At 35.4% G+C, this 27,129-nt stretch overlaps 1 protein-coding gene across 6 annotated transcripts in view; it reads left to right on the forward strand.

The window, feature by feature from the left end:
• The window catches only part of ZSWIM6 (zinc finger SWIM-type containing 6), a 166,197-nt gene that overhangs the window by 115,039 nt on the left and 24,029 nt on the right, over positions 1-27,129 (forward strand). For all 6 annotated transcript variants that reach the window (XM_036408778.2, XM_036408774.2, XM_036408773.2 and 3 more), the window contains exons 3-4: positions 3,633-3,781; positions 7,006-7,156. In XM_036408778.2, the coding sequence (XP_036264671.1) occupies positions 3,633-3,781; positions 7,006-7,156 (300 nt within the window). The remainder of the gene's footprint in view (positions 1-3,632; positions 3,782-7,005; positions 7,157-27,129) is intronic.

Raw genomic sequence — 27,129 nt, forward strand, 5'->3', positions numbered from 1 at the left:
ACTCTAAGAAGAGGATAGAGAGGGTCATGCCAGATATCCCAGGATTTTAGGGAGATATTGGGAAGAGCTAACTTATAAAAGATGAGACTATAGTTTAGTTTGAGAAGTATCTTTTGGTAAATGGACGTGTCTGCCTGTCTCTGGGTCTGTCTTTTCCTAGAATCTAGGCAGTTATCTGGATTAGGGACTCTGAATTCCCTGTGGAATACAGATGTAGCCCCAGTAAACTCTTCACATCATTCACATCATTGTTGTATCCTTAAATCTTCTGTACAAGAGAACCCTGCTAGCAGATGCCTGCAAGCATCCTAGTGTCGTTCCTTAAATTTATCTTTAATTTATGGTTCATAATCCTTGCCTTGATGCCTCCTAGATTCAAACTTTAAGATTCTGGGATATATTCTTCCCCAGAGGGGAGAATAAGACTGGATTTGGCAGTGTGACTGAGGATAAGTCACAACAGCTCCTAACCTGTTTCTCCTCTGTAGAACAGGGATCATAATCTATGCTCATCTCCGGCAGACATTTGTGAAGAGAAACAGGTAATGAGATAATGTGTTTGAGGACACTAACAGTGGTTCCTTTTTGATAGAAGTCATATATATGCCTTTCTTCCTCCCTCTTTCCCCTTTTTCCCAATACTTGATTGACTGACAGTGACAAATACTGGCTAGGTATTAGGAAGCAGTAGTGAGCAGGGCAGATAAAATCCTTGCTCTCTGGGGGCTTAAATTTCTACCCAGTACCTAATTGGAACAGTTTTCTCTGCCTTCCAAAAGAGCAATCTCTCTCCTGCTCTTCTTAATAGACATTCTCATTGCCATCCTTGTTGATTCTCTTTCCCAGCCTTTACCACAGTGTCTCCCTGGTGATATCCTGTCCTCTCTCTTGGCTATTTCAAAGGAACTTCAAATTCACCACGTCCAAATGTGAACTCATGACCTAAATACTACCCTTCCTACTCCCAAACGTGGTCTTGTTCCGATTATCTGTGTGTCAGTGGGTTTTCAATATCTTGCTCAGTTGTTTAATCTAAAAACCCATATGTCTCTCAACACTTGATCTCCCATACCTCATATCCACTTCTTCAGCAAGTCCTGTTGATTGTCCTATTTAGTTCTCCATTTCTGTTCTCACTGCTGTTTTTCAAGCAACCACTTCATCCTTTGTACAGACCATCAAAATGTCATCCTCACTGTTCTCATGTATTTTTGCTTCCCAATTTATCATTCACACTTCAGATATTTTTTAGATACATAAATATATTCACGTGGTTCCAGAATTTAAAAGTATGAAAAGGTATTCAATGAAGAGCCTCCTCTCTTCTTAAAACTACGTTATTCATCCTAAACATTCTTTAAAGGTATTTTATGCATATGTAAGAAAATATTAACACACAAGCTGTTTTTAAATTTTTATTATTTATTAAAAAGATGATGGGAACGGCTGGGGAGAGGTCAATGGTAGAAAAGGGAGACATATGTAATATTTTAAACCATAAAGAATCTAAACTTAAAAAAAAAAAAAGATGATACACTATATATAGTTTTCTTCATCTTGTTATTTTCCCCCAATCAACAGTATATGCTGGATATCTTTCCATTGTAGTACATAGTGAATTTTCACATTAATTATTATGGCTACTTAATATTCCATGGTACAAATATTAAAACTGATGTACATCAAAGACAAAATATCTTTTAATGTCTAGAATATTTCATTCTCCCAGTTTGGATAACCTTGTCATGAATTCCCATTCATTACTCTAAGGGGGAAAAACTGAGATCACTTGCCAGGGTTCTCAGGGTCTGGCCCTTCTCTTTTCCAGGGTTGTCTTATATTGCTTTTTTCCTTGGCCTCCTCTTTGTTGTTGCATGGATATCCCTACCCACCTGAGACCTCTGCAGGAGTTCTTAGTCTCACATGCAGACCATGATGCTCAATGCAGGAGCTGCCGAGCTGTGGTGACTTGGCAGTGGTGGTTCTCAGGTGACACACCTGGAACCAGAGAGGAGGAAGCCCAATTCTGGGGGGTGGCACCCAAGAACTGCCCTCTCACAATCTGGGACCCCCTCAGGAATGCAGAGGGACCTCAGGAGGTTGGCTCCAGGGCATGTCTACTGGTCTTGCCCAGTTCTGTCCTGCTGGCCACCTTCTAATTTCTTTTCAATGTGCACAAATTCGTGCACCAGGGCACTAGTTATTATATATCTGTATGTGTTTTTATTAGAATGATATTTACCTCATACACTAAAAAGCGTTTCTTATATAGTGGGTTGCAACCCATTAGGGATTATGAAATCAGTCTTTAAAATTATGACAAGCTCTTTAAAAAAAAAAGGAACTAGAATAGAAAATACCAGAGCTCTTATAGTAAGGGTATTTTTTCATCATACTGTACTTCAGATTAATAGATAGATGTGATCACATAAGCACCTAGATACATAGGTGTATTGGTATGATATAAATTGTATTGCTTACTACGGATCTTAGTCAAAAAGAATTTGAAAACCATCGAACTAGATGGTAAATTCTGTATATTTTGTAAACCATTCCATTCCCAAATCTAGCAGAGGACTCTCGTATATATGCTGGCTGAACAAATGAATGAAAGCATACCTTCTCAGGGTGGTTTACAGATCTACTGTCTTATTCCTCAGTACTAATGGATTCTGGTTCTAGGCAGATTTAGCGATTATTTCCTTGGCCAATTGAATCTGCATTAGATCACTAGAGGAAAATAAAAGTAATAAAAAACGGTACCTACAAATGTATCTTTTAAAGGGACGAACCTTAAACTATTAATGAAATGTTTTTACATTTAAATTATTTTGTATTACTTACAAATCTTAGGCCTTGAATACCATTTTATTTTATTTTATTTTATTTTATTTTATTTTATTTTATTTTATTAATAAATAATGAAACATAATTTTTTACCTACCTACATATGTGGGTGATTTTTAATTTCTAAGGTAGTCTACACAGAGCTTATCACATAGCTATTACCTTTTGTGTGTACTTCAGCAATAAAATATTTATGCAGTTTGGCAAGATGATACTACAACCTGGTTTAGTACAACAGCTGCACTGCCTGTTCCCATGTGGCTTGATTTCCCTTTTTAATCTTCAGTTTTGTCAGCATGTAGTTTATACAGCAGCAGATAATGGTGAAGGCTTCTTGAATTAATATAGTAAAGAGAGAGATACTGTGCTGAATTTACTTGGTTTCATATTTTTCTAAGTCTTTGAAAAACATTTTCTTAACGTGTCCTACACAGTAGAGGTTTATAAACATCACATATTTACAATGAGACACTTTTGTGACTTTTTTATTCTTTAAAGAACCTGTAAACTCAAGGTAGAATCTCTGATCTTAAAAACTGTGAATATTTCAGTTCTAAAGTAATCTGTGTTTTGGCTTAGCATAAATTAGGGAAATGCAGGAAATACAAGAATGCCTCTTGTATTTATTTTAAGTCATAAATTTGTATGTGTAATTGACTTGAGATTGGATTAAAAAGTGTTTAGGCAAAGAGTACATAACCTTAATTCTTTTCAAGTTTATTATCAGAGCCCTTTTAGCACAGTCTTTATCTAGCATATGTGTTATTTTTTCTTTTTATTTCTAGGTGCTCCTGATCCAACAGCAGGTGCTAGTATAGATGATGAAAACTGCTGGCACTTAGATGAAGAGCAGGTTCAAGAACAGGTTAAACTGTTCCTTTCCCAGGGCGGGTACCACGGATCAGGGAAGCAGCTTAATTTGCTCTTTGCAAAGGTATGATTGTTTATTTTTAAAGAAATATTCTAACTATATACAAATACAGCAGGTATCTTTATATGATCATGTTTACAATAGTGTAAAGACTTGTCTTTTGAATTTTTTTTAAAGAATACATTCTAAGTTAATCAATTAGAAACGTCTGTGTTCTAACACAACTATTAATTTGCTTAGATGTCCTTAGACAAGATGTGGAATCCTTTTCTCTCTCTCAGTTCCTATTAATAAAATTGTGACAATTTACACAATTTTGAAAGAACATTCCCACTAAAGCCAAAATAAATATCCTAATGGTGTTTAAAATGCCATTTTGTCTTTTTCTAATTAATTTCCCCAGTAACTTGAATACAACCCTTAAAAGGTGCTTTATATTTTTAGTTTAATAATGTCAATATCTTTAAATTTGTTTTAAGAGCATAGACTTTGAAGTCATATAGACTAGGGTTTAAATCTAAGTTCTAAATCTTAAGTGGATGAAACTTAGAAAGTTTTTAAAGTCCGTTTCCTCATCTATAAAATTAGCTAATAGTAGCATGTCTCCTCAAGTTGTGATCATGGTGTTAAATGATAACGGTGTCTAACATGTCGTTGGCCTTGGTAAATGTTAATTTTCATCACCAAAATTTGATGACCTAAGAAACAAAGTTATCTTTGTTATAAGTTCTGTCTGAGCAGAATCTGTATCTGTAGTTTTTTTAAAAACTTTTTATCTGTAGTTTTTTAAGAAGTTTTACCATAAACACAAATCTAAATTTTAAAATTTAGATAAAATGCTTTTTAATCATATTAAATCATTTTTTTTTTTCCATTGGAGTTACAGCCATCATTATTGGTATTATAGTCAGTTTGGCTTTAAGGGAACAGATAATTGTACATTGCTACTTTCGTTAAGCAATCTTTCTAATATTCATAATTAAAATATGTCTTTCAGTTCAGAAGAATTAGAGTAAACTCTGTTACTGGTTACGGCCAAAAAATAGTGTATTCTGATGCATCATATTCTCTTAATAAAGACTTATTCCGTATACCAGGGGTGGGGAACTTCCAGCACATGGCCCGTATAAGGCCCACAAAATCATTTGGTCTGGCCCTGCCAAGGCATTAGGGGTAAGTTAATTAAATGTTTGACAAGATATAACAAGCTGATTTTTAAGCTTATAATTTTGTATGCCTTGCGAATGATGTTATAAATATCCAAATGGCCCTTGGCAGAAAAAAGGTTCCTTCACTCTTGCAGCATATACCATAAGAGATTGCCAGTCTTCTGATGATTAGATTTACAAAAAATACACTTAACTTTAAAATTATTTACTTATGGTTTATTCATCTTTCGTAACTCATGGGCACTTCAAACTCCTTTAATGCCTCAGAGTCAACAGTCTGAAAATTAATTACCATTATGCTATAGATGTAGTACTTGAGTGTTGGATAATAGTATTGGTTTATATGCTTACTAGTGCTTATTTTCATTGCTATTTTTAGCTGAGTAATAGGTTAGAAGTTTATCAGGAAAGTAAACATTAAATCAAACTTGGTATAGTGGTAACTATTAAAGGTTTAGTATATTTAGACACACTGGAAGTATTTCATAGTCTCATGCCATCAGAGGCCTAGTAGAAGCAGTGTGAAAGAGGTGTTAGACTGGCCTTAATTAGAAGTTTTTATCTTTATATGATGTATATATTACATATGACATATGAACTAACATCACCTTCTAATTTGGGAATGGCATAACTTAGTATTCAGTAGAGTTAAGACAGGTCTGGATTCTGATTTTGTCACCATATATTTGACTCCTTTAGCCCTTTGTACTTTAGCTTGGTTTTATAATTCATAAAATGGGGATTATAATCTGGCCTACTTTATATGGTTGTTATAAAGATTAAATGGTAAGTATAAATGTAATTTAAGTATGTGTACAAGAAATGGCAGCACCCTCTTTCTTCCAGTCTTCATCTATTCATGAATTTTTAGTGCTTCTGTATTAGTAATAAATTCCTTTTTAAGATTACTGAGATAACCTTCCTGGAAGCATAACCCTTGTGATTTACTGTAGAAATGCTTTTGAGTTCTTCACAAGGCTACATTCTAGAACCTGTGAGGGGATTCCATCACTTGTCAGAGTACAAGCCTGAAGGAGGATGTATTGATCTGGAGGTTTGAGATGCTTTATTGACAATCTGCCATTTCCTCCTCATTTGCTGTTCACAAAGAGAGTATTTTGAATCAAAGGACCTACCTCTCCTTTTCCACTGTTCATGACCTTGCTCTAGGAATTTCCTATGGAGAGAACTGGTAATCAGCTGGGCTTCTTGTTGAATGCGTAGCTGTGCACTTTTGGAAAGGATGAATTCATTTAGGGTTTCCTGATAGCCTTGTGTTTCTTTTCTGCCTTTCTTTTATTTTAAAAATGTAGCACAAGAGTAATGGACAGAGAGCTCGAGGTTCCTGCATAAGAGACTGAGAACTTCCTAGGGCCCTGGTCATGATTTTGATTCGTGGATTACTTGTTTAGAGCCAAAAGGGTTCTTGAACCTACAGCCGGGTTCACTTTCCTTTTACCGTTGCAAAAGTAGTCCATCAAAATGAATATGACATTGCTCTTTATGCCAAAGAACTTCGGTGAGAGAGAACTTACTGAAATTACTAATTTACCTAAAAAACTGAAGAGTTGCACAAGTTGGTGAATATACTAAAAACCACTGAATTGCACAGTTTAAATTGGTGAATTGTATGTATGTGAATTTTGTCTCAATAAAACTGTTTCTAAAAAACTCTGCAGGGCAGATGCTATTGTAAACATCATTAGGTCAATTCAGAAGATCCCCTAAAGAGTTCTTAGTAGCTTGCTTTTTAGGCTCACCTCATCTGGTTGGAAGTGCAATCAACTGGGGAGTCAGAAAGATGCCAAATGATTTGTCTTGTTGGTTTTGGTACTGTTTTTCTGGAATCTAGCAATTTTTCTTTTTGAACGGGAAGTTAGTAAAATTTCTTTCCTTCTGTGGATTCTAAAACAATATAGAAAACTAAGAGTAAGTTTCAGTTCTTTGATTCAATTATCATTTAGGGTAGAAACCAGTTTTAACAACTTTTTTTTTTGCATAAGAGAGTTGGTGTCGAGAATTAACTGCCCGCCTCCCAAGAAAAGTGATCTGTCTCTGTATTGCTGTTTGTTTTTGAACATTTTTTTAAAGTCTTTCCCCCCCCCCCCCCCCCACTAGGTTCGGGAGATGCTGAAGATGAGGGACTCTAATGGGGCCCGCATGTTGACCTTGATAACAGAGCAATTCATGGCTGATCCTCGTCTGTCACTTTGGAGGCAACAAGGCACTGCGATGACTGACAAATACAGGCAGCTCTGGGATGAGCTGGGTAAATACAAGTTTCCTGACAGATTGCTATTGAGTTATATTGTTGAAGACCATGTTGAATGTTTAAAGAGCATGGTCAGTGTATTGATGAAGAGAGAGCTCTACTCATATATGAACTTGTTGCCAAAATATACTGGGTAGAAGATAGGGAGAATAAGGACTTTGCAGGAAACAATCTTGGCAGGGTTTGGAGGGAACTGTCTGATCTTAAGGAAAGCAAGCACAGGAATCACCTTTAAGTATTTGAGAAACTGTATTACTTTGAAATAAGTATCCTATATAATAAAAAACTAATATGCAAATTGCCCCCTCCACTGGGAGTTCAACCAGGGGGCAGGGCTGGCCGGCCAACCATCCGCAGCCCCTGCTCCCGGCTGGCCTATCTCAGTCGGCAGGGGTGGGCCTGCCGGACCTCACCTGTGCACGAATTCGTGCACCAGGCCTCCAGTTTTGTATAAAAGAGCTAGTTTCTTGTTTTTAGAGTAATATTGTGATCAAATCAGCTAAAATTTGGCTGTTTTTCCCTACATTAAAAATAGTAGTTTGAACATTCATTTTATATTTTGACTATTATAGATTAAAATGAACTAATGATCATAAGAATAAAAAATATAGAGCAGACTCTTTGCTTTCCAAATCCTTAGTAGTAAAGATATTGATACAGCAGGTGGTTGAAAAAAAAGGAGAAACAGCTGTCATGTTCACTGATAAATGTTGGGGGATGACTCTTGTTACCTAATGCTCATTGCTAAGGAATTAATAACTTATTATTTTGTCTTTCTATTAAGAAATCTATGTGATGAATGGAATTTTTAAACAAGTACTTTATTGTGTTTGCATTAATTTTAAGTTCTTGGTATATTTACTAAAATATCTTGGTCTAAATGCAGTTGAGTAGAAGAACTCATCACATGTTCATACCTGTCTTTATCTTGCCTAATGATGGGGGGAACACATCAGGCTAATTGATCCCATATCTATTCTAGACCAAGTAAAACTTGCTGATGAAGATACCACATGGTCATAGTGATTGAAATGGACTTTTGAGATGAACTCTTTTACAGAAAAGGAATCTAAATTTTGAGAAGGTTAAGGGACTTCCATAAGATGACGTTGTATGGCGTAGGGTTATACAACAAGTTTGTAAAGAATTTGACATGCAAGTTTTCTTCTTCCCATTAATAGGGTGTGTGTTCAGGAACTTGACTGTGGATGGCAGCTCTTGGTAAATGTCAATTTAATCTTGGTATTTTCCTTGTGGACCTGAAAGAATAAAGCCGATGGCCTTCTCTCTCCCTCCCCCCACTCCCAATTAATCTGTAATGTCAGTAGATATTTTCAGTGTATTGGAGGGATATTTGGGAGCATGCTGTAGTGGTTAGAAAACATAGGTATAATGCATGGTTTAAACAACTACTTTTATAGAATACTGAGTGTTTGACTTTCCTAAGTAATCTATCCCCAATTTTGTTACAGTAAATGCTGAATTCAGTAATTGGTTTATGATAGTAAAAAGGACTAGCACTAAAAAAAAAACTATAATGAAGGGAATCATTTAAGAAAACTTGGATTAATATTAAATGAATAAAATTTGAAGAACTTTGGGACTTAGAGAAGGTTAGAATTACAAATAACTAATGAGAAGAAAATACCAACTAAATGTATTGGTTATCAAATAAATACAGTTGATATAGCCAAAACTTGGATAGTTCACATTTAATCTATTAGTCACATCTTACTTTTCCAAGTTGGTTTTGAAAATTATGTACATCAACCCTTAATCAAAAGTATAAAGTCTCATTAGGTGGAAGTTTCCATGAGCTGATTCTAGTTATACCCTCTGAAGATCTTCTAATTATGGACCATGCTCTATTCAAGTTTGGTTTCAGTCCAGGATGAAGAGTACATCTTCTTGCCCTATGTTTTCTTTCATCACCCCCCGTCCCCAAATAATTACTAGATTGCTATAAATTCTATGTATTCTGGTGGTGAGCAGAGGTCACCTGCTGTTTTAATGGGGTTTGAGTTCTGTGAAGAATCCTACTTAGAACAATAGCTATCACATCTTTATTCATTCACCAAAAAATTAACTAAAAGTTGCTTCTGGACTACAAAGGGAAAGGATTTTGGTTCTTAATAAAATGGGGGAATTTGACTTTGTGCCCCTGCACTGGGCTCACATTGCTTCAAGGCTCTGCTCTGGAATTAAATGCTGAGCGCTGCCAGATGCCAGACATTGAGAAGAGGCTGAGTTTTGTCGGCAAATGGGATCTGCAAGTTAATTGGTGTTTTCTGCAGGCTTCTGGCTGTGAAATGAAATTGGAAGCCCTTTAGCCACACGGATAATACAGGACTTGAATACAAATGTCACATGTCACCATCAGGACCCACTGTGAGACAATAGTGTTCCCACTCCAACACTGCGCCATTACAGATCATTTAAATATGGGGATTACATTTAAACTAAAAGCCCCATTTGCCTTTTACTGCAATTTAAATGTCCTCTTAGCAAAAGCTAAGTGACAAATTAAATGAAAAAAGTGCCCACATTTTTAAAGCTGTAATGCAAAACAACCTTTTATTGCTTCTCATGTGCCACGAATGAATCATTACACTTGTCAACCCTAAACCAAGCCATAATTGGAGCAGCTACTGTTATCAAAGTGGGGCTGCTCTTGTGACAGCTTAATAAAACTGAAACTGTTAAATTAAATCTCAGATGCTTAACTCCTTAGCACCGGTGGATTCGATGGGTCCATTTCTGGCAATGACCAATACACCAGAAAAAAAAAAAAAAAATACTTCCTGGCATGAAAGCTTTCCTTTGACGAAAGTACAAGTAAGACTATCTTGGCTAAGCAACTCTGCTTCTTGGCAGAGGGGTTTGGAGGCATCAGATTCTTGGCCAGATTACAAAAAAGTTTTATAGGATAGATATTCCCCCTCCCCAGAATTTACAATATTCTGAGAATATGTAATTTATTAAAATTTAAGTGTTGCTGATTTAAAATTAGTTTTAAAAACAGCATTCACTTAACTTTTTCTCACATCAGATAAATATATGTAAGCTTTTTTTGAGGTAGCAACAGGCCCAATTTCTTCCCCCATTCTCTGGCTAACAATAGAACTAATTATGCTCAGTTCTTCTTTTCTAAAATAAGTGCCTATGATATTCATTTGGTCTGAGTTAATTTTGTGATTTACTCCCTGATTTTCATAATATAGTATGAAATAAATACAAATGCATATTAAGCTTCTGTTTAGTCCATCTCATTTGCAGATATTTTGTCTTGTATGTGAATCAGTTTTTCATATATTAATTTTAATTTCTCTACATGAATGTTCATTTTCTTAAACCTAAGGTGGTCTTCTCAAGAGAAGTATTGTTGTGTCATGATCAGCTATAAGAAAAAGTGTGTATTAAAATCTTAAGACAGAATGCCCCTTGCAATGGTAGAAGCTAAGCTGCACATTTGATAGAGGCTACACAGCTAGTAGAGCTGTAGAACACACACCTCTTGAATTGCTTTTGTTATTCCGTGACTTGCAAATTTCTTGGAAAACAGATCATAGATACTACTTAGGATTTCAAAGAACAACCCAGTGCTATTGGTGATGAGCACACCTACTGGTTGGCCCTAATGGCTGTCTATTCAGCACACTTAATTATTGTGGAGGTATGAGGGGATATTATAACCTCTCATCTGTATTGATGGGTCTCTTCGCCTTAAATGTTTCCTAGACTGTAATTTTACTTTGCTTTTTAAAACTATAGGTTGTGGCTGCCAGTTTATTAAAACCTAATTAAAATGGATGTCATTAGAGGAAACAGTTAAATAAGATTTAATTACAATTTTATCATGGGGAAAAGACTTAAATTTTTACTTTCAAGTATTACATAATACCCCTCCTGTGTGGTGCGGGACACCCCCTCACCCCCATTTTAAACACTTAACTTTCTCTGTAAGCTGAGTCATGTGTTTTGCTATTTAGCAGAAATAGCCATAGTTAGATGTTTCTTTCTTATTTAAATTTTATTGTAAGGTTAGTTTGACCACTGTTATTAAGCAATAGCTATATTGCTGGACAGATTGAGTAGGTTACAGACTCAGAGCACTTGAAATGAGTTAGCAGTAGAGGACTTAGTTTACTCATTGGGATCGCATTTATTTAAAATACTAAAAATTACCTATACCATGAATCTAGAAAATGCTGTTCCTTTTAAATCCCCAGATAGAAGTAGTCTTCTCTCGCCTCTCGGCTTATTCTAAACCCTCCCACATTATTCCTTTTTTTTTTTTTTTTTTTTTTTTAATCTTCATCTGAGAATATGCTTATTGATTTTAGAGAAAGAGGAAGGGGGGTGGAGGAAGATAAGCATTAGTGTGAGAGAGAAACATTGATCAGTTGCCTCCTGTATGTGCCCTGATCTGTGGTCAAACCTGAAACCTAGTTATGTGCCCTGACCAGGAATCAAACCAGTCTATTATTGTGTGGGATGATGCTCCAATTAACTGAGCCTCCCAGCCAGGGCTACCCATAACATTATTCTTGAATAAGGAAGAAAACATATACTTGTTACACATTCTAGAGGATATAGTTAGACCCTTTGTGCACAGCCAGAAATAATATTCTGAAGTCTCTGGTTTGGGGGGTAATTGTGGAGAAGTTTCTGGGAAATGCCATCTTTCATTACTGAAAGCAGTAGGCTAGGAACCCCCTCCATCCTCCCTCTCCCTACTCCCGCACTCTCCCCCCCCCCCCCACACACACACACACAAACACTATTTTAAGCCCCTTAGTTTCTGTGGTAAATTCAAACTCAAGCTTTCCACATTTTGAAGTTGATGGTGGTTAGTGAATGGCGTAGGAGTAACTGCTTCTCATTGAGAACTAGAAAGCATTCCAATGTGGTTTACCTCCTTTCCAGTGCCGTGGAGAAAACAGCAATTCCCAGAGCCCCCTTGCAGTAAGATGTCAGGACAAACTTGGAAACTTCCTTGTAGCTGCGACTGCTATCCTAATGAACCACATTATTGGGATTGGCACCTACCAGCTTGTCTTCCTTGAGTACAAGGAGAATACAGCTTTACTTCAGGACTGGGGGAGCACGGACAGGGCCTTCTTTCCAGAATTCTTACTCTGGTTTCTCTATCAGTACATATTTAGCACTTACTATGTTCAGAGGAATAGATGTATAAAATCTTTTATTTTATTATGACAATGGTACTAGTAGAAAGGTGGGATTAGAGAGCTGCCAACCATCAGGAGACACAAGAGGTTAGAACAGGCATGAATGGCGGAAACCGGTTTGGCTCAGTGGATAGAGCGTCGGCTTGTGGACTGAAAGGTGCCAGGTTTGATTCCAGTCAAGGGCATGTACCTTAGTTGCGGGCACATCCCCAGTGGAGGGTGTGCAGGAGGCAGCTGATCGATGATTCTCTCTCATCGATGTTTCTAACTTTCTATCCCTCTCCTTTCCTCTATGTAAAAAATAAATAAATAAATAAAAAACAGGCATGAATGAACTGAGAAGCACTTTGATAGGGTAATTTATTCCCACTTTAGTATATATATGTGTACAGATTGAATTTAATATGGTTTTACAAGATGTTCATGAAAGTGAATTGTAGGGAATACTCCAGAAAGAAGGAATAACATGAACACAGGTAGGGATGAGCTCAATTGAGGGAAGGGTATAAAGGGTTTATACTCATTATAAAAAATGTTGCCTTCAATCCAACCTGTTCTTCTTCCATGTTAACTTCAAAGGGAAGAGAGAAAGAGAGAAGATCTAGATTTTTTTTGCTTTGTTTTATTTCCCATTACAGTCCAGCCACTACACCAGGTACTATGCTAAGCACTTAGTTCATGCATTGTTTAATTAATTCTTAAATAGTTATTAGCCCTAATTTACCAGCTGAGAAAACTGAGGCTTAAAGAGACTGCATAACTTGCTTAAGATCACAGCAGCAGAGCAGGAATTTTATCTCAGGTGTCAGTGACTTCAAAGACTTAACCACCAAACTAGACACTGTCCTCTGCTTTTTTTTTTTAAGTCTGCATAATGTGTTAGTTAGGCAGTCTCTCTGCTAAGTGCAAAGCAGGGAACCCAGTGAAGATTATACCTAGATGGCCGTAAACCATGCTGTAGAAGCTGCCTGGCCAGATCTGCCCATCTGTGCTCCCTCAGTCCTGACTGCAGTGGTCAGCAGAGCGCACCTCATTTAGTTACTCATTTGTTTCCAACTCTCTAATTTCAGACTCTGAAAAAAACAAGCACATTAATATAGAATAGGCAAGCATATGCCATTGAGAACTGCATTATATATTAAGACTAGAAGCCCGATGCATGAAGATTCGTGCTAGAATGGGCTTTCCTTTCCCTGGCTGCCAGCACTACCTTTTCACTCCAGCCCAGCCCCTTTCTACTCAGGCCCTGGAGCCACCTCTTCCTGCTCTGGGAGCCACCTCTTTCTACTCGGCCCTGCCTTCCCACACTGCCCAGAAGCCCTGAGAGGTGGTGGTGGTGGTGGGGGGGGGGGGTGTTTGCAAATTAACCACAATATTTGTTGGGTTATTTTGCATATCACTCCTGATTGGCTGGTGGCATAACGGAGGTATGGTCAATTTTCATGTTTGTCTATTATTAGGTAAGATATTACATACTGCAGATTGGATACAGTGAAGTTTTGACCTAATTTTTCAGTCCCCTTTGCTGAGGAGACAGGGAAGACCCTTAGGCTACTTACTGTCTTTGTCCTGGTCTATCTATACAAAGCCCTATGATAACATGGTTTCCAGCATTTGATTACCTGATGTGGTCTGTAGGCTCTGCAGACCTTTCCTGCCCATAGGCTATGCTCTTCCACTCTGAATAGGGTTGTGAGTTCCTGTCTCAGTCTCTGCTTTCCCCCTTATGATTCAGAGCTTTCTCTAAATACACAGGCTTTGTCAATTGTATTGTATTGCTTCCCTCCAGCACTGTTCTCAGAATGGTATCTGCTGCTGAGTCCTCATTACTGGGGTCTGGTTTCTTTCTCTGTTGTATGATCTTACTGCTTTCTGTCTCTTAAAACTGAGACCTCTGTGTTCTTGGGTCAGAGGCCTCTGGATTCTGTCTTGTCTGGGAATGGGAAGGAGGGGTTTATTCTCTGCTTCTTTAAGTAGACAGAGTAATTTCTAGTTTGAGTCAGAAGTTAACCAAAAGAGAAGGCATATTTCTGTACAGTTAGCAAACCTATGATAAATACTGTGTAATGCGGTCAATCATGCTTCTTTTGACTGCAGGTGCTAACGTTTAATATCCATTTGGTAACCTGTATGTGAAAGTGGAAATAAAGAGAAAACAGTTTAAATAAATATTAATATAAAATAGTAGATTCTCAAGGTTAAAAGAGAACTTTATAGATCGTTTGATCCTATTATCTTATCAGTTTGAGAGTCTTAATGATAGTCATATAAGGTATTACATATTTGGATAATTTGCAACAACACTTGAGGTCACCCCTTTGTATATCTTTATAAAACTTTATTCTAAATACCATGGAGATTTAATTAGGTGTTCAGATGCCTTATGATTCATTGTATCCTTTAGTGTTCTATCTCATATTTGTAGCATGCTGGGACATTATTTGTACCAGAATGGGTTCAGTTACTTTTTTATGCTGTCTTTAGTCCATAAGTCCATTGGTAGTAGATACTACACTCAAATTAGTAGCTAATAGGAATGTAAGAGCATGAGTAAAATGTGTCCTTTTCTTCCTCAAAACAATTTTAGAAAAGTTCTCCTTTTCCCATTTCCTAAGAGTTAGTATTGCATTTGTCCTCAAGAAATTACCACCAAAGGGAAATCTAGCTGGAGGAGTCTCCTTGCTAAATTGTGGATCTCAAAGAGTGTGAAAATGAAGAAAGGCTAGGGATAATTTTCTTGCACCATTTCTTACCCTAAAGTGGCAGCATACAAAAATTAACAAGGTCTGAGAAGCCTTATTTAAACAATCTTGATATTCCCAGGGGCTTCCCAGGAATCAGGAATGCCAGGAGCTAGAATGAAAAGTGGAAGCCCGGGCCTGAGGCAGCCACAAACTAGTACACTGCTCTCTGGGTGCTGGTACCAAGCGGGTGCTTTACAAATGTTCTCATAGTTCATTTAAGCTTAGGTAGGTTAATGAGGGTTGGGGAAGTGGTTAATCCAGGGAAGTGATTAATATTGGTTATCCCTTTGACAGGGGCTATTCAGACCCTGCCTCACAGAGCCCTAGGGTAGGAGGGAAAGGAAGAGAGAGCAGGTTCTTCTGAATTCCAGCGAAGTGATTTTCATCACTTTAGACTATGCTTTCCACCAAGATTTATCTAGAAGAAAGGATTCTGAGATTCAAAATGCATGCTTGATAGTCATATTTATAGACTTTTAATTAGCTGATCTTCTTAGAAATATACCAAAGAATAACTTTTTTAGTCATATAAAGAATTTCCTCTTACATGTTTTAGGGGAAAGATAGGCTTATAAGTGATTTGCAGCAGGTGAATTTTTGTGAGGCTGCTGTAATCTTGTCTGGTAATTGTATAATTTTGTTAATTTTATTTAAAAATTCCAAATTGAAATAAGAATAGGATTCTACAGGTACCTTCTGACATTAAATTTCTTGGAAGAGTTAGTAACTGGTTTTCCAGTTATTTTCTCAGACTCTGAGCTAAAGGTAAATAGCCAGGAGTAGTGATCGTAGTTGTCTAAAATGTGGCTAACTCAGTCAACTCTATGCCTTCTGTTGTGAAGATAACCTTTGAGATAGAAATCTAAATCTCTGTGATGGTGAGCTATGGCCAGTCAGACTTTGTTGACTCTGGATCATGCTTTCCAACCCTTTTCATTTTGGGTTACTCTAGTAAATTTCAAAATTTGTTCAGCAAACCTGGAGAAGAGAGTGAGAATCATTCATAAGTTAAGTAGGTGAAAGCGATCAGCAGTCTTGAAGTGCCTTAGATTGGAAGTCACAGTCTTTGCAGATGAGCAAGAGCTGAAGGGTTTGGGTGGAAGGAGTCTACAGGGCACTTGGGTCAAATATAAGCTTGAAATAGGGAGAAAATCCCATTAGGAGAAATGCTTTTAAAAAGCTTCAAGAGCACAAGAAGAGTCTGATCTCCAAGACCAAGTCATCTAGAGATTTTTGTGTTGTTGTTGGTTTTTAACCAATAAACTACTCACTATATACTTTGTCTTTATTGGGGCATTTAAACCAATTTCATAGCTATTCTTTTTCATCCCTGTGTAAGTGCTCACTTGATAATCCCACCCTCCCCCCTTTTCCCTTCTGAACAATGAGTGTGACACATTTTTAAAGTTAGTTTTTCTGTAAAGGTTGAGAAAAACATTGTGCCTAGCTAGAGTTTGGTGCTCAGTAAATATTTGTGAGTAAAAAGTGAATGAATAATTGAGATATATTACTACCCTATGTGGAAGCATTATGAAACGAGTACTAAAAACATTGATTGACATTAATGTTGTCTGTGTCCTCAGTTTTCTTTTCCTTTTCTTCTGGTTTATCCCACCTTTTCCACACATGTATGGGTAGATCTTCATGGGTGCCCGTGTACGTGTAAAAACACACACATATATACACACACGCACGCATGCACACTGGAAATGCAAACAGTTTAGAGCACAGAAGGGCAATGATTCCCTCTTGCCATCAGTGCTGCAGGTAATCTATTGCATTAATCAGCCAGCCAATGGGAAATGCATGGGGAGTGATTATACTATCATACACAATACAATCAGCATGAAGCACTTGTCAAGACCAATACATCAAAGTTTAATTCGGTAATAGAATGAATTAGAGCAAAATGAAACATTGTATTCTCTGGGAAACTCAGGGCACCCATCGCAGGTTCTTTCTGAACTCCATAAAAAAGTCAGTGCGTTACAAACTGTTTTTACGAATAAAATGGCAGTTCTAATATGACAGGATACTATAAACACTTTTTCTTGCTATTCTTATACAACCGTAGTGCTAAAATAGTTTATAATGATAACCAATGGTAAATTTTATTATTTTTGGTAGGGCTTTTGATTAATTTTTTTCTAAATTAGTTCTCCATGATAAGTGAAAGGAAAGGTGTTGTACCAGTGGCTCAGGGAAGCACTTATCTATAAATATGGTTGGTGACCTACCAGAACAGCAGGTGAATTAACAAAAAAGCCTGTTGTTTATAGTGCCCTATGGTAGGCACTGCCATTGAGGAACTTATTGTCTAGTTAGAAAACAGATAAGAGAAAATTAAAACAGCTCAAAACAGACTAAAACAACCCAAGAAGTGAAGTTATATAAGGTAGGATTCATTTCAGAAAATTTTGAGGATAGATCTAATACATTTCATATTACAGGATACTATTCTGATTCATTTTATAATAAAAGGTAATTCCTTGTCAGACTTGACCAAGCGTATTTTTTTCCCCCCAAAGGACAAATGAATATAAGCTTGCCAGGACTGTTTCAGTTTTCAAAGCCTTCAATTGGAATATTAACAACGGGGTTATTTGAGCAGACACCCTTTTTAAAAGTACAAATTCTAATTCTCATATTTACTAACAGTGTAGCTCTGTACAGGTCCAACCTCAGTTTCCTTATCTGTAATATGAGCAGGATAATGATTCTTGAGGCCTAAAATAAGCTAATTTAAATAATACACATACCACTTTCTCATTCCAAGAGTCTTTTGTCTGTGGGGTTAGTAGATTCAGTGGAAAAGAGGCATCCTGGAGACCATGTATATGTATATGTATATGTATATGTATATGTATATGTATATGTATATGTATATGTAGAGAGACTTGAGACAGGACTGTTGGACGAATCATGGAATTGTTTACATAGATAGCTTCCTTACACAGCCAGTGCAGAGCACGTGGAGAATGTTTTTGGAGTTTACCACAGCTCACATTCCTTCTCTTCATTAACTGTTGACTACTCTTTTTGTATCAAAATAAGACATTGTCTGTCACTGTGTCTTCTGTCTTTCCTTCCTCCCTCGAAAATGAGAAGGATGGTGAGTGGTGAATTTGCTGTCTTTGGTTATTTCCTGTAGAACCAGGTTCCTAGTGAGGCCAGGCTGTTTTTAATGAATGTTGCATGTTGACCTGGTAGCACTGACACATCAAGTGGGATGGGAAGACCACATATTAGATAAGGGCCACAGGTTTGCCCAAAGGAACATTATCCAGGATACCATTCAACTGCTTTGGAATATATGTGGCTTATTTTATTTCTTGAGAACAAAAAGGTGGGTAGTTTACTGATTGAATGCCCTTTTGCTGAGGGTTTAGCCCTGCTTGAACTAAGTGATCTTAAAAACTCTCTCTTTACAGCATCCCTGAAGTTTTATTTTGAAGTTTTCCTTGAGATATTTTAGTGAATTAAGAAGATAGCATACTAAATTTAAAGTTAGGGGGATGTTTTTGCCAGTTAAACTTATTTTCTAAACATGAGTGACTAGCATATTAAGACTGAATTGTACTGAGAACAATACTATAATTAGGGTCACGATTTTTGTGTGGCCTGACCCAAGAAATTTTGTAACTACAGTTTTGCCAGCACAACTAATTATGCCAGTGATCTCCTATTTGTGACTGCAATTAGGCATTTCGTGGCCTCTAAATAAGTATAATTAGTTAATTGGATCATGCATGAAATTCTAGCCTCTTATAATAGCCTCTAAGAACAAAAATAAATATGATAAATATTATGAATTGTTTTCATATTTGTGGAACCCTGGGAAATACCAGAAGTGATTGTTTTTCTTTGCTTGCTGCTAATTCATAAAAATAAATGTGATATTAAAAAGTAGAAATTACTCTTCCCATACATTTAATAGTCTTCATTCTCCATCTTTGAAACATAGGAAAGGGACTTACTGACCTTTCTTATTCTCACTTTTAAAGAAAACAAAAGTACATGATTGTCTAAGCACTATGCTATACATCTGAAACTAATGCAGAATAATATTGAATTTCAACTGTAATGGACAAATTTAAAAAAATAAAAAGTAAACAATGTGATGTTGGTGGCTTTGGTCCTCTGCTCCCTTCCCTTTGCTATTTTCAGTAGCATTATACCCATTGTACCTCCTGGAAAATAGGGGAAAGAGTAACATTTATAAAAAATTCCAAAGTGTTTTTTATAAAATGTGTAGCTTTTATTTTAAAGAGACTTATTTGCATACTTAAAAAAAAACATGGAGTAGAAGTAACTTTACAAACAAGTTTTTTGGTTTGGGGGGGGGGGGCAGGGTAGCAACAGTTAGAGAATGTCCATATTTATTCAGTCGCAGACCGTAAGGCTCCCCACAGCAGGCAAAAGGCACACTCAGTCACATGCAAGTTCATTATCCCAGAAATGCTGACACAACTCCTCCCTAACGGACCTCATCGGATATTAACATATTTTCAGAGAAAACAGATTTCAATTGTAAGCTGAGTCTTCAGATTGTTTATCTGCTGTTTTAATCTACAGTGAAATTATTTATTTGCTATGCCTGTCAGTCTTTTGTTTTATTAGGCTCCACTTAGATGAACTTGTATAGTTTTTGTTGGATATGCTTTCTATACATGCATAAGATATGTTCTAAGAACACATGGTTGAAGTATAGGGTTTATTGGTTGTACATTTAAGGCTCCTTCATAATTTTAGACAGTAATACATCATTTGTATTATGCTAAAATGTGAGGAAGGGAATAATGATTCTGTCAAAAGACTAAAAACATTAATCTTGGAAATCATAGGTGCATAGTTGCTCATATGAATCCTAACTTACAGAAGTACTTTCTGACCACATAGCCTGGCAGAAAGCTAAACACCATAGTGTTTAAGAATAATGATTTTGGAGGGAATGTGGGTATGGTAACAAATCCAGGCTACCATCTTTTAATAGCAGCACAACCTCTCTACTTCTCTGAACTTCTGTTTCCTTATCTGTACAGTGAGTTTTTTTTGTGAGGAGTGTGGGTGATGGTCCACTGGCAATGTTATTGGTGCTGTGCCAGTAACCACGGAGGCCTTTGTGATGCTTTGTCTTCTGCCTCAGTGTGATTCTACCCACATTCTCTGACTATTTTGGTCAGGTATATATAGGACGTAAACAGGTTTAAGACCACGCAGTGGATTAGAGCCATTCACGATGTGCTTTTTTTCTTCTTCCCAGGGAAGTTGCTTTCCTAGTTTTGTTTTACTTGGGCTTGTATGTTTCAGTGCATCTTTTTGCTGAAACCACTGAGTGCAGATTAGGCTGAGTAGTGGAAAGGAGAGGAAAAGCATGCTGGATGGTTAAGAAAACCTAGATGAGAGCTGAAATGCGCCATGGATAATTTAGAATCTGAATGCTGCACACACCAGTGATTTGATAATTGCCTTTATATACTTTGAGGCATTGAAGCTAGGAAAGCAATTTAAAACTATTGAATTTGTTTTCATTGTAACTCATAGCAAATAATTAAGCGTGCTCTGTAAAAGAACCAGTAATAACTTCTGGATGCCAAATCTTCTGCTAGCGGCTGGAAACACAAAGTTCTCACTGAGTTCTATATTTGAATGAGTCCTTGAAAGAGTTAATATTTCCAAGGGACAGCAAAATAAAGTGTTTGATCATCAAAGAGTTTTATTTTTAAAGCTGGGAATGTTTCAGGCATGTATTGGAGGGGAAGGAAATCAGTGCCCAAAGTGGGACTCTGAATTAATAAAATTTGGAGAATGACATACTCAATTTGGTTAACTTGGTTATTAAGGCTAATTACAGCTTTTGTATTATTGACTGTTAAGATAAAAGACCATATCTGTTCTGAACTTGAATCTAACATTAAGAACATTCAGGATGAAGCATCTCTTTTAGAAAGATAAAAGAATGTTACAGGCAATTTAATAAATTCTTAGGTTTTAAATATTTTCTCATTTTGTAAAATAGAAATTTTCTAATTAGAGAAATATAAGCATGAAAATCTAAGGTGAGTTTTATGAATTTCTTTTTTCATCAAGTCATAGAAATCATGGTTTAAGTGTCCAAAAATATTTACGATCTTGGTTTTAAGGACCATAATTTCTTTGAGGTTTAGTTTTCTTACCTTTGAAGTAGAAATATTAATTCTGACCATGGGGGATTATTGTAATGAGTTAATGAGAAAATGTTTATAAAACCCTACATATAATGCCTGTAGCTTATAGTAGGCACCCAAGAAATCGTGACTATTAGTGATAACAATTATTCTATTAGGGTTTTCTTAGTGTTTCTCTAGTTCTTCAAAAGAACTTTTTTTTAAACGTAAAATTATATTTCCTTGTCAATATTGTTTTATCTTACAGACTCTTTAGTTTTCCCCAGGTAAAGGTGAAACTCACTGATTCATTGTCACATTATCAGTTTCTTTATATGCAAATCAGTCAGTCCATTAACACTACATACATTGATTAATTAATATTTTCCTGATTTTATCTTTGAGTTACTTAAAAAGAACTAGAGCTTAATATAAATTTGGTTACTAATTCTGTTTTTAAAAATTAGTATTGCACTTGCATCTTTAAAAAGAACAAATTGTGAAAATAAATATGAGATACATATTTTAGAATATGTAATTTCTACATCTAATTTAAAGTTAGCTCTGTGCCAACTATCTTAGCTTTTAGTTGTCTTGGTAGTGCTTTTAAGTAATTTTCAAAATAAATTATAATTCACACAGATATGGACAAATACAGAATTCTGAATTATGAAAATGGATACATTGAAAATAAATCTACATCACATTATTTGTTAATATTAATTTTTTATTGCTGAGTAGTATTCTGTTATATACACCACAGTTTATCAGTTCACCAGTTGAAGGACATTGTGGTTGTTTCCAGTCTTTTACATTTACAAATAAAAGTGTCATAAACATTTTTGTACACATTTTTATGTGAACATAAGTTTTAATTTGTCTTGGGTAAATCCCTAGAGGTTGGATTACTGGGTCATAAGAAACTTCTAGAATATTTTCCAAAGTGATTACATTACTTTGCACTCCTACCTGCAATTGTGAGCATTCTAGTTGCTCCACATCCTCGGCAGCAGTTGGTATTATCAATTTTTACATCAATTTTTCTAAATTTAAGGATTATAATAGGGGTATAGTGTTATCTTGTGTGGCTTTAATTTGCATTTTCCTTGTGGCTAATGCCACATGTATTTTCATCTGCATTTTGCCATCTATATATCTTCTTTGGTGAAGTGTCTTTACAAATTTTTTGCCTGTTTTTTATAGGTTTGTTCATTTTCTTTATGAGGTTTGAGAGGGCATTCCATATTGCAGATATAAGGTCTCTGTTAGATGTACGGTTTGCACATATTTTCTCCCAGTCTGTGGATTGCCTTTTTATTCTCTCAACAGTATCTTTCGTAAAGTAAGATTTTTTTTTTAATTTTGATAAATGCCACTATCAATTTTAACTGTTACGTATCATACTTTTGGTATTATATTTAACATTATCTTCACCTAACCCAAGAGATTTTACCTACAGAGATTTTTATTTCTAGAAGTTTTATATTTTACATTGAGGTCTATGATCAATTTTGAATTATTTTATTTGGTTGTTCGTTTTGGGTTTTTTTTGTTTGTTTGGTTTGGTTTGGTTTGTTTGATTTTTTTTTTTTTTTTTTTTTTTTGGAATAGTTTTTTTATTTTGAGAGAGAAACATCTATGTGCGAGTGCAACATGTATTGGTTACCTCCCGCATGCCACATGCCCTTACCTGGGATCAAGCCTGAAACCTGGTAGGCCAGTCAACTTCTGGGTGCATAGGATAACAGCCAACCAACTAAGCCACATCTGCCAGGGGCTGAATTAGATTTTAATAAGTTTATTGAATTATTTTTTAATGAAGTGTATGGTGCAGGTTTAAGCTCATTTTTTTTACATGAATATCTAATTGTCTCAGTGCCAGTTATTTAAAAGATTTATCTTTTCTTCTTTGAATTGACTATGAACCTTTAGTAGGTCATATTTGTGTAGGGTTATATTTGAGTTCTTGAATCCATTGATCTATGTACCTTTCACCACTTGTACGTTGTCTTGATTACTGTAACTTTATAGGAAGTCTCAAATATCATGTTAATATACTGTGAGTCTTCAGCATTGTCTTTTTTAAAATTGTTGTAGCTATCTTATATCTATTCTTTCCATATGTACACAGACAGTTAGTTGGTAGGGTTTTGAGAGGAGTTGTGTTTAATATGTAAATCAATTTGGGGAAGAATTGGCATCTTAACACTTGAGACTTTCAATCTATGAATATTGTAACTTTCTGCTTTCTGAGATTGTCTTTATTTCTTTTGTCAGTGTTTTGTAGTTTTTAGGATAGAGATTGTGCATGTTTTGTTAGATTTATAGGTATATTAGGGTATTTAGGGTTCTTATTTGGTAAGTATTGATTTCTAATTATTCAATAACATTTTAGCATACTAGTATAGATGTGCAGTTGATTTTTTTATTTGAATTTTATTGCATGACCTCATTAAACTTATTAGTTTTAGGAGCTTTTTTTTTGTAGATTAGTTGTCTGCAAATAGAGGCTATTTTATGTTTTCCTCTCCAATCTATGCTGTTGATCTCCTTTTCTTGCTTTATTGGCCTGGCCAGGACTTCCAGCATCATATTGAATAGGAGTGACAAGAGCAGGCATCTTTGCCTTGTTTTGTTCTGTCTTTTGCCATTATGATGTGAACTGTAGAGCTTTTATTTTTTTTTAACAGATGCTCTTTATCAAGCTAAGTAAGTTATCTTCTTTTCCTAGTTTTCTGAGAGTTGTATTTATTATGAAAGGATGTTGAATTTCATCAGTTGCTTTTTCTGCATCTGTCAAAGTGATCATAGTTTTTTTCTTCTTCATTCTGTTTGTATAGTAAGTTATACTGATTGATTTTGAATGTCGCACCAGCCTTGCATTCCTGTGATAAACCCTAATTGGTTGTAGTTTACTTTTTAAAATATATATATATTTTCTTAGTTAGGTTTGCTGATATTTTGTTGAAGTGTTCTGTTTTATGTTCATGAGGGATATTAATTTGTAATTGTATTTACTTGTAATGTCTTTCTCTGGTTTTGATATCAGGGTAATGCTGGCCTCATAAAATGAATAGAAAACTATTCCATTCCTGGTAGATATTGTGTAGAATTTATATTCTTTCTATTGTAAATGTTTGGTAGAATTTTTCAGGGAAACATCTGGACCTGCAGTGTTAGAGACTTTTAACTATAGATTTAACTTTAAAAATAAATTTATAACTGTTCAGGTTATTATTTCTTCTTGAGGGAACTTTGTAGTTTTTACGGAATTTATTTTATCTAAGTTGTAGAATTTATGGACATAAAGTTGTTCATAGTATTCCCTTTTGAGCCTTTTAATGCCTCTAGGATCTGTAATGATGTGCCCCCTTTATTCCTGAAACTGCTAAAATTATTCTTTTTTTTCTTAGTCAGTCTGATTACAGCTTTAATGATTTCATTAATCTTTTACAAAGAATCAGCTTTTGGTTTCATTGATTTTTTTTTTTTACTGGTTCTCAATTTAATTGATTTCTGATCTTTTGCTTCTTTTCTTATGCTTTAGTTTTGATTTCTCATTCTTTTTATAATTTCTAAGGTGAATATGTAGATTATTGATTTGACTTTTTTTCCTTCTTTTTGAATATTAGCATTTACTACTATAAATTTCCCTCTAAACTTTTTATATACTTCATTTGCATTTTCTTTAGGTACAAAATATTTTCCGGTTTCCCATCTGACATCATTTTTTACTCATGAGTTATTTAGAAGTTTGTTGTCTAATTCCCAGATATTTGGGAATTTTCCAAATATCTTTTTGTTACTTTGTATGATTTTTCTTTAAAATTTAACAAAAATTGCTTCAGCCTTGAAGAAACTTTTTTTTAGCATTTCTTCTAGACCAGGTCTCTTGGCAATGAATGCTATTAGTTTTCTTTAATCAGAGAATGCCTTTATTTCAACATTTCTGAAGGCTGTTTTTTCTTGATATAGAATTCTAGGTTGACACTTGTTTCTTTAAACGCTTTAAAGTTAATGTTCCTCTGTCTTTTGTCTTTTATGATTTCTGATTAGGAATTATTTGAATCATTCCTGTGTATGGTATTTCATTTTTCTCTGCTTTCAAAATTTTTTGAACTGGCTTTTAGTGATTTAATTATGATGTTTGGTCATGGTTTTCCTTGAGTTTACCTTTTTTTTGTGGTTAGTGAACTTATTAGATCTCTAAATTAATCTTCAAATTTGGGAAGTTTTGAGTCATTATTTTTTCCAAATTTTTGTCTCTTTTGGGACTCTAGTGACACACTATTTTTCCACCTGCCTTTAAGTCAATGTTCATTTCCTGGTTCTTGTTTTTTGTTGTTGTTGCTGTTGTTTTCTCTCTCTCTCTCTCTCTCTCTCTCTCTCTCTCTCTCTCTCTCTCTCTCTCTCTCTCTCTCTCTCTCTCTCTCTCTCTCTCTCCTTCAGATGAGACCATTTGTATCTTCAAGTTCACTGACTTTTCCTTCTGTCTAATCTGCTCTTGATCCCATCCAGTGATTTTTTTATTTCAGATATTGGTGTGTGTGTTTTTTCAGTTCTAAATTCCCATTTAGTACATTTTTATAGTTTGTATTTAATTTTTTTTAGTAGTGTTTACCATCATCTCATAGAGTACAGTTATAATAGTTGCTATAAAGTCTCTGACTGATAATTGTAACATCTGGTTCATCTTAGTTGGCATCTGTTGATTGTTTTCCCTTGAGAATTGATCAGATTTTGCTGTTTCTTTGTAAGCCAAGTAGTTTGGATCCTGGACATTTTGAATATTGTGTTGTGAGAGTCTGAGTCCTATTAAAATCCTCTGGATAATTTTTGTTGTTGTTGTTTTTAAACATACAATCAACCAAAGTAGATTCAGACTATAAGGCCTGTTTCACCTTCTTTAGATGACAATGTCAATAAAATACTTAAGGCCTTGGCTGTTCTTCCTGAGGTCTGTTTCATGCACATGAGATGTTACCAGAACTTGTACCTCTTTGTACACAGTATCCAGGATACCCTTGCTCCTGCTCCTGAGTGGAGGGCAAGGTCCCCTTTTCCCAGTCCTTTCTCCAGGTAGATGAGATTTCTCTCAAGTTTTTGCTGAATATGCCATCTACAAAGTTCCTCACTGGGGCTAATCTTAGGTCCAAGCCGGAAGAGAAGAGGGAAAAGAAAACAGAAAATCATCCCCATATGGCTTGCTTCCTCCTGTTTTGTTTCCATAATCGGTTTGCTATTGTTTATTTTTCGGAGTCCCTAGATTGCTGCTTTTTGTATTTTGTTCAGATTTTTTGGTTATAATCATGGGGAGAGATAAGCTGTGGTGGGCTTATCTAGTTCGATCACATTTTGATTTTCAATTGACATTTAAAATATGGAAATGTTAATTGTAAATATCTTTGGCTTAGATTATGACTACTTTTATTTTCTTGTGGTAAAAGTTATTCACTATTTAAAATACCAGAATTTCTAACTAAAGAAGCTTGCTGATATTAAATGTAGAAGAATAGAAAGCATCTCTTTTGGACAAATAAAACACAATGATCATTTCTATTTTTATTGTTCATGTAATACAACTGATTAAAATAAAATACATACACTCACACATACACATGCCTTTTCAAAGCAAAGGTGTGGTGAATGGCTTTGAATTATTGGTATCTACCTTGTTTTGAAATTAGTAAAGAAAAACTTGAACTTTTAAAACTTACCTCTTTTCTAAAGAATGTAGAAAGTAATAATACATTTTATCAAAATCTTAATTCAAATTATGACTTATATCTTCTAAATTCACTTTGGCTTTTATCTTGGACAGCAAGTGGAATTTTGATTAATGTTTAGTGATTTCATTCACATAAAGACATACATTTAGTGAGTTCATTTAT

Source organism: Pipistrellus kuhlii, unplaced genomic scaffold (assembly GCF_014108245.1).
Source record: "Pipistrellus kuhlii isolate mPipKuh1 unplaced genomic scaffold, mPipKuh1.p scaffold_m20_p_4, whole genome shotgun sequence".
Classification (NCBI taxonomy): domain Eukaryota; kingdom Metazoa; phylum Chordata; class Mammalia; order Chiroptera; family Vespertilionidae; genus Pipistrellus; species Pipistrellus kuhlii.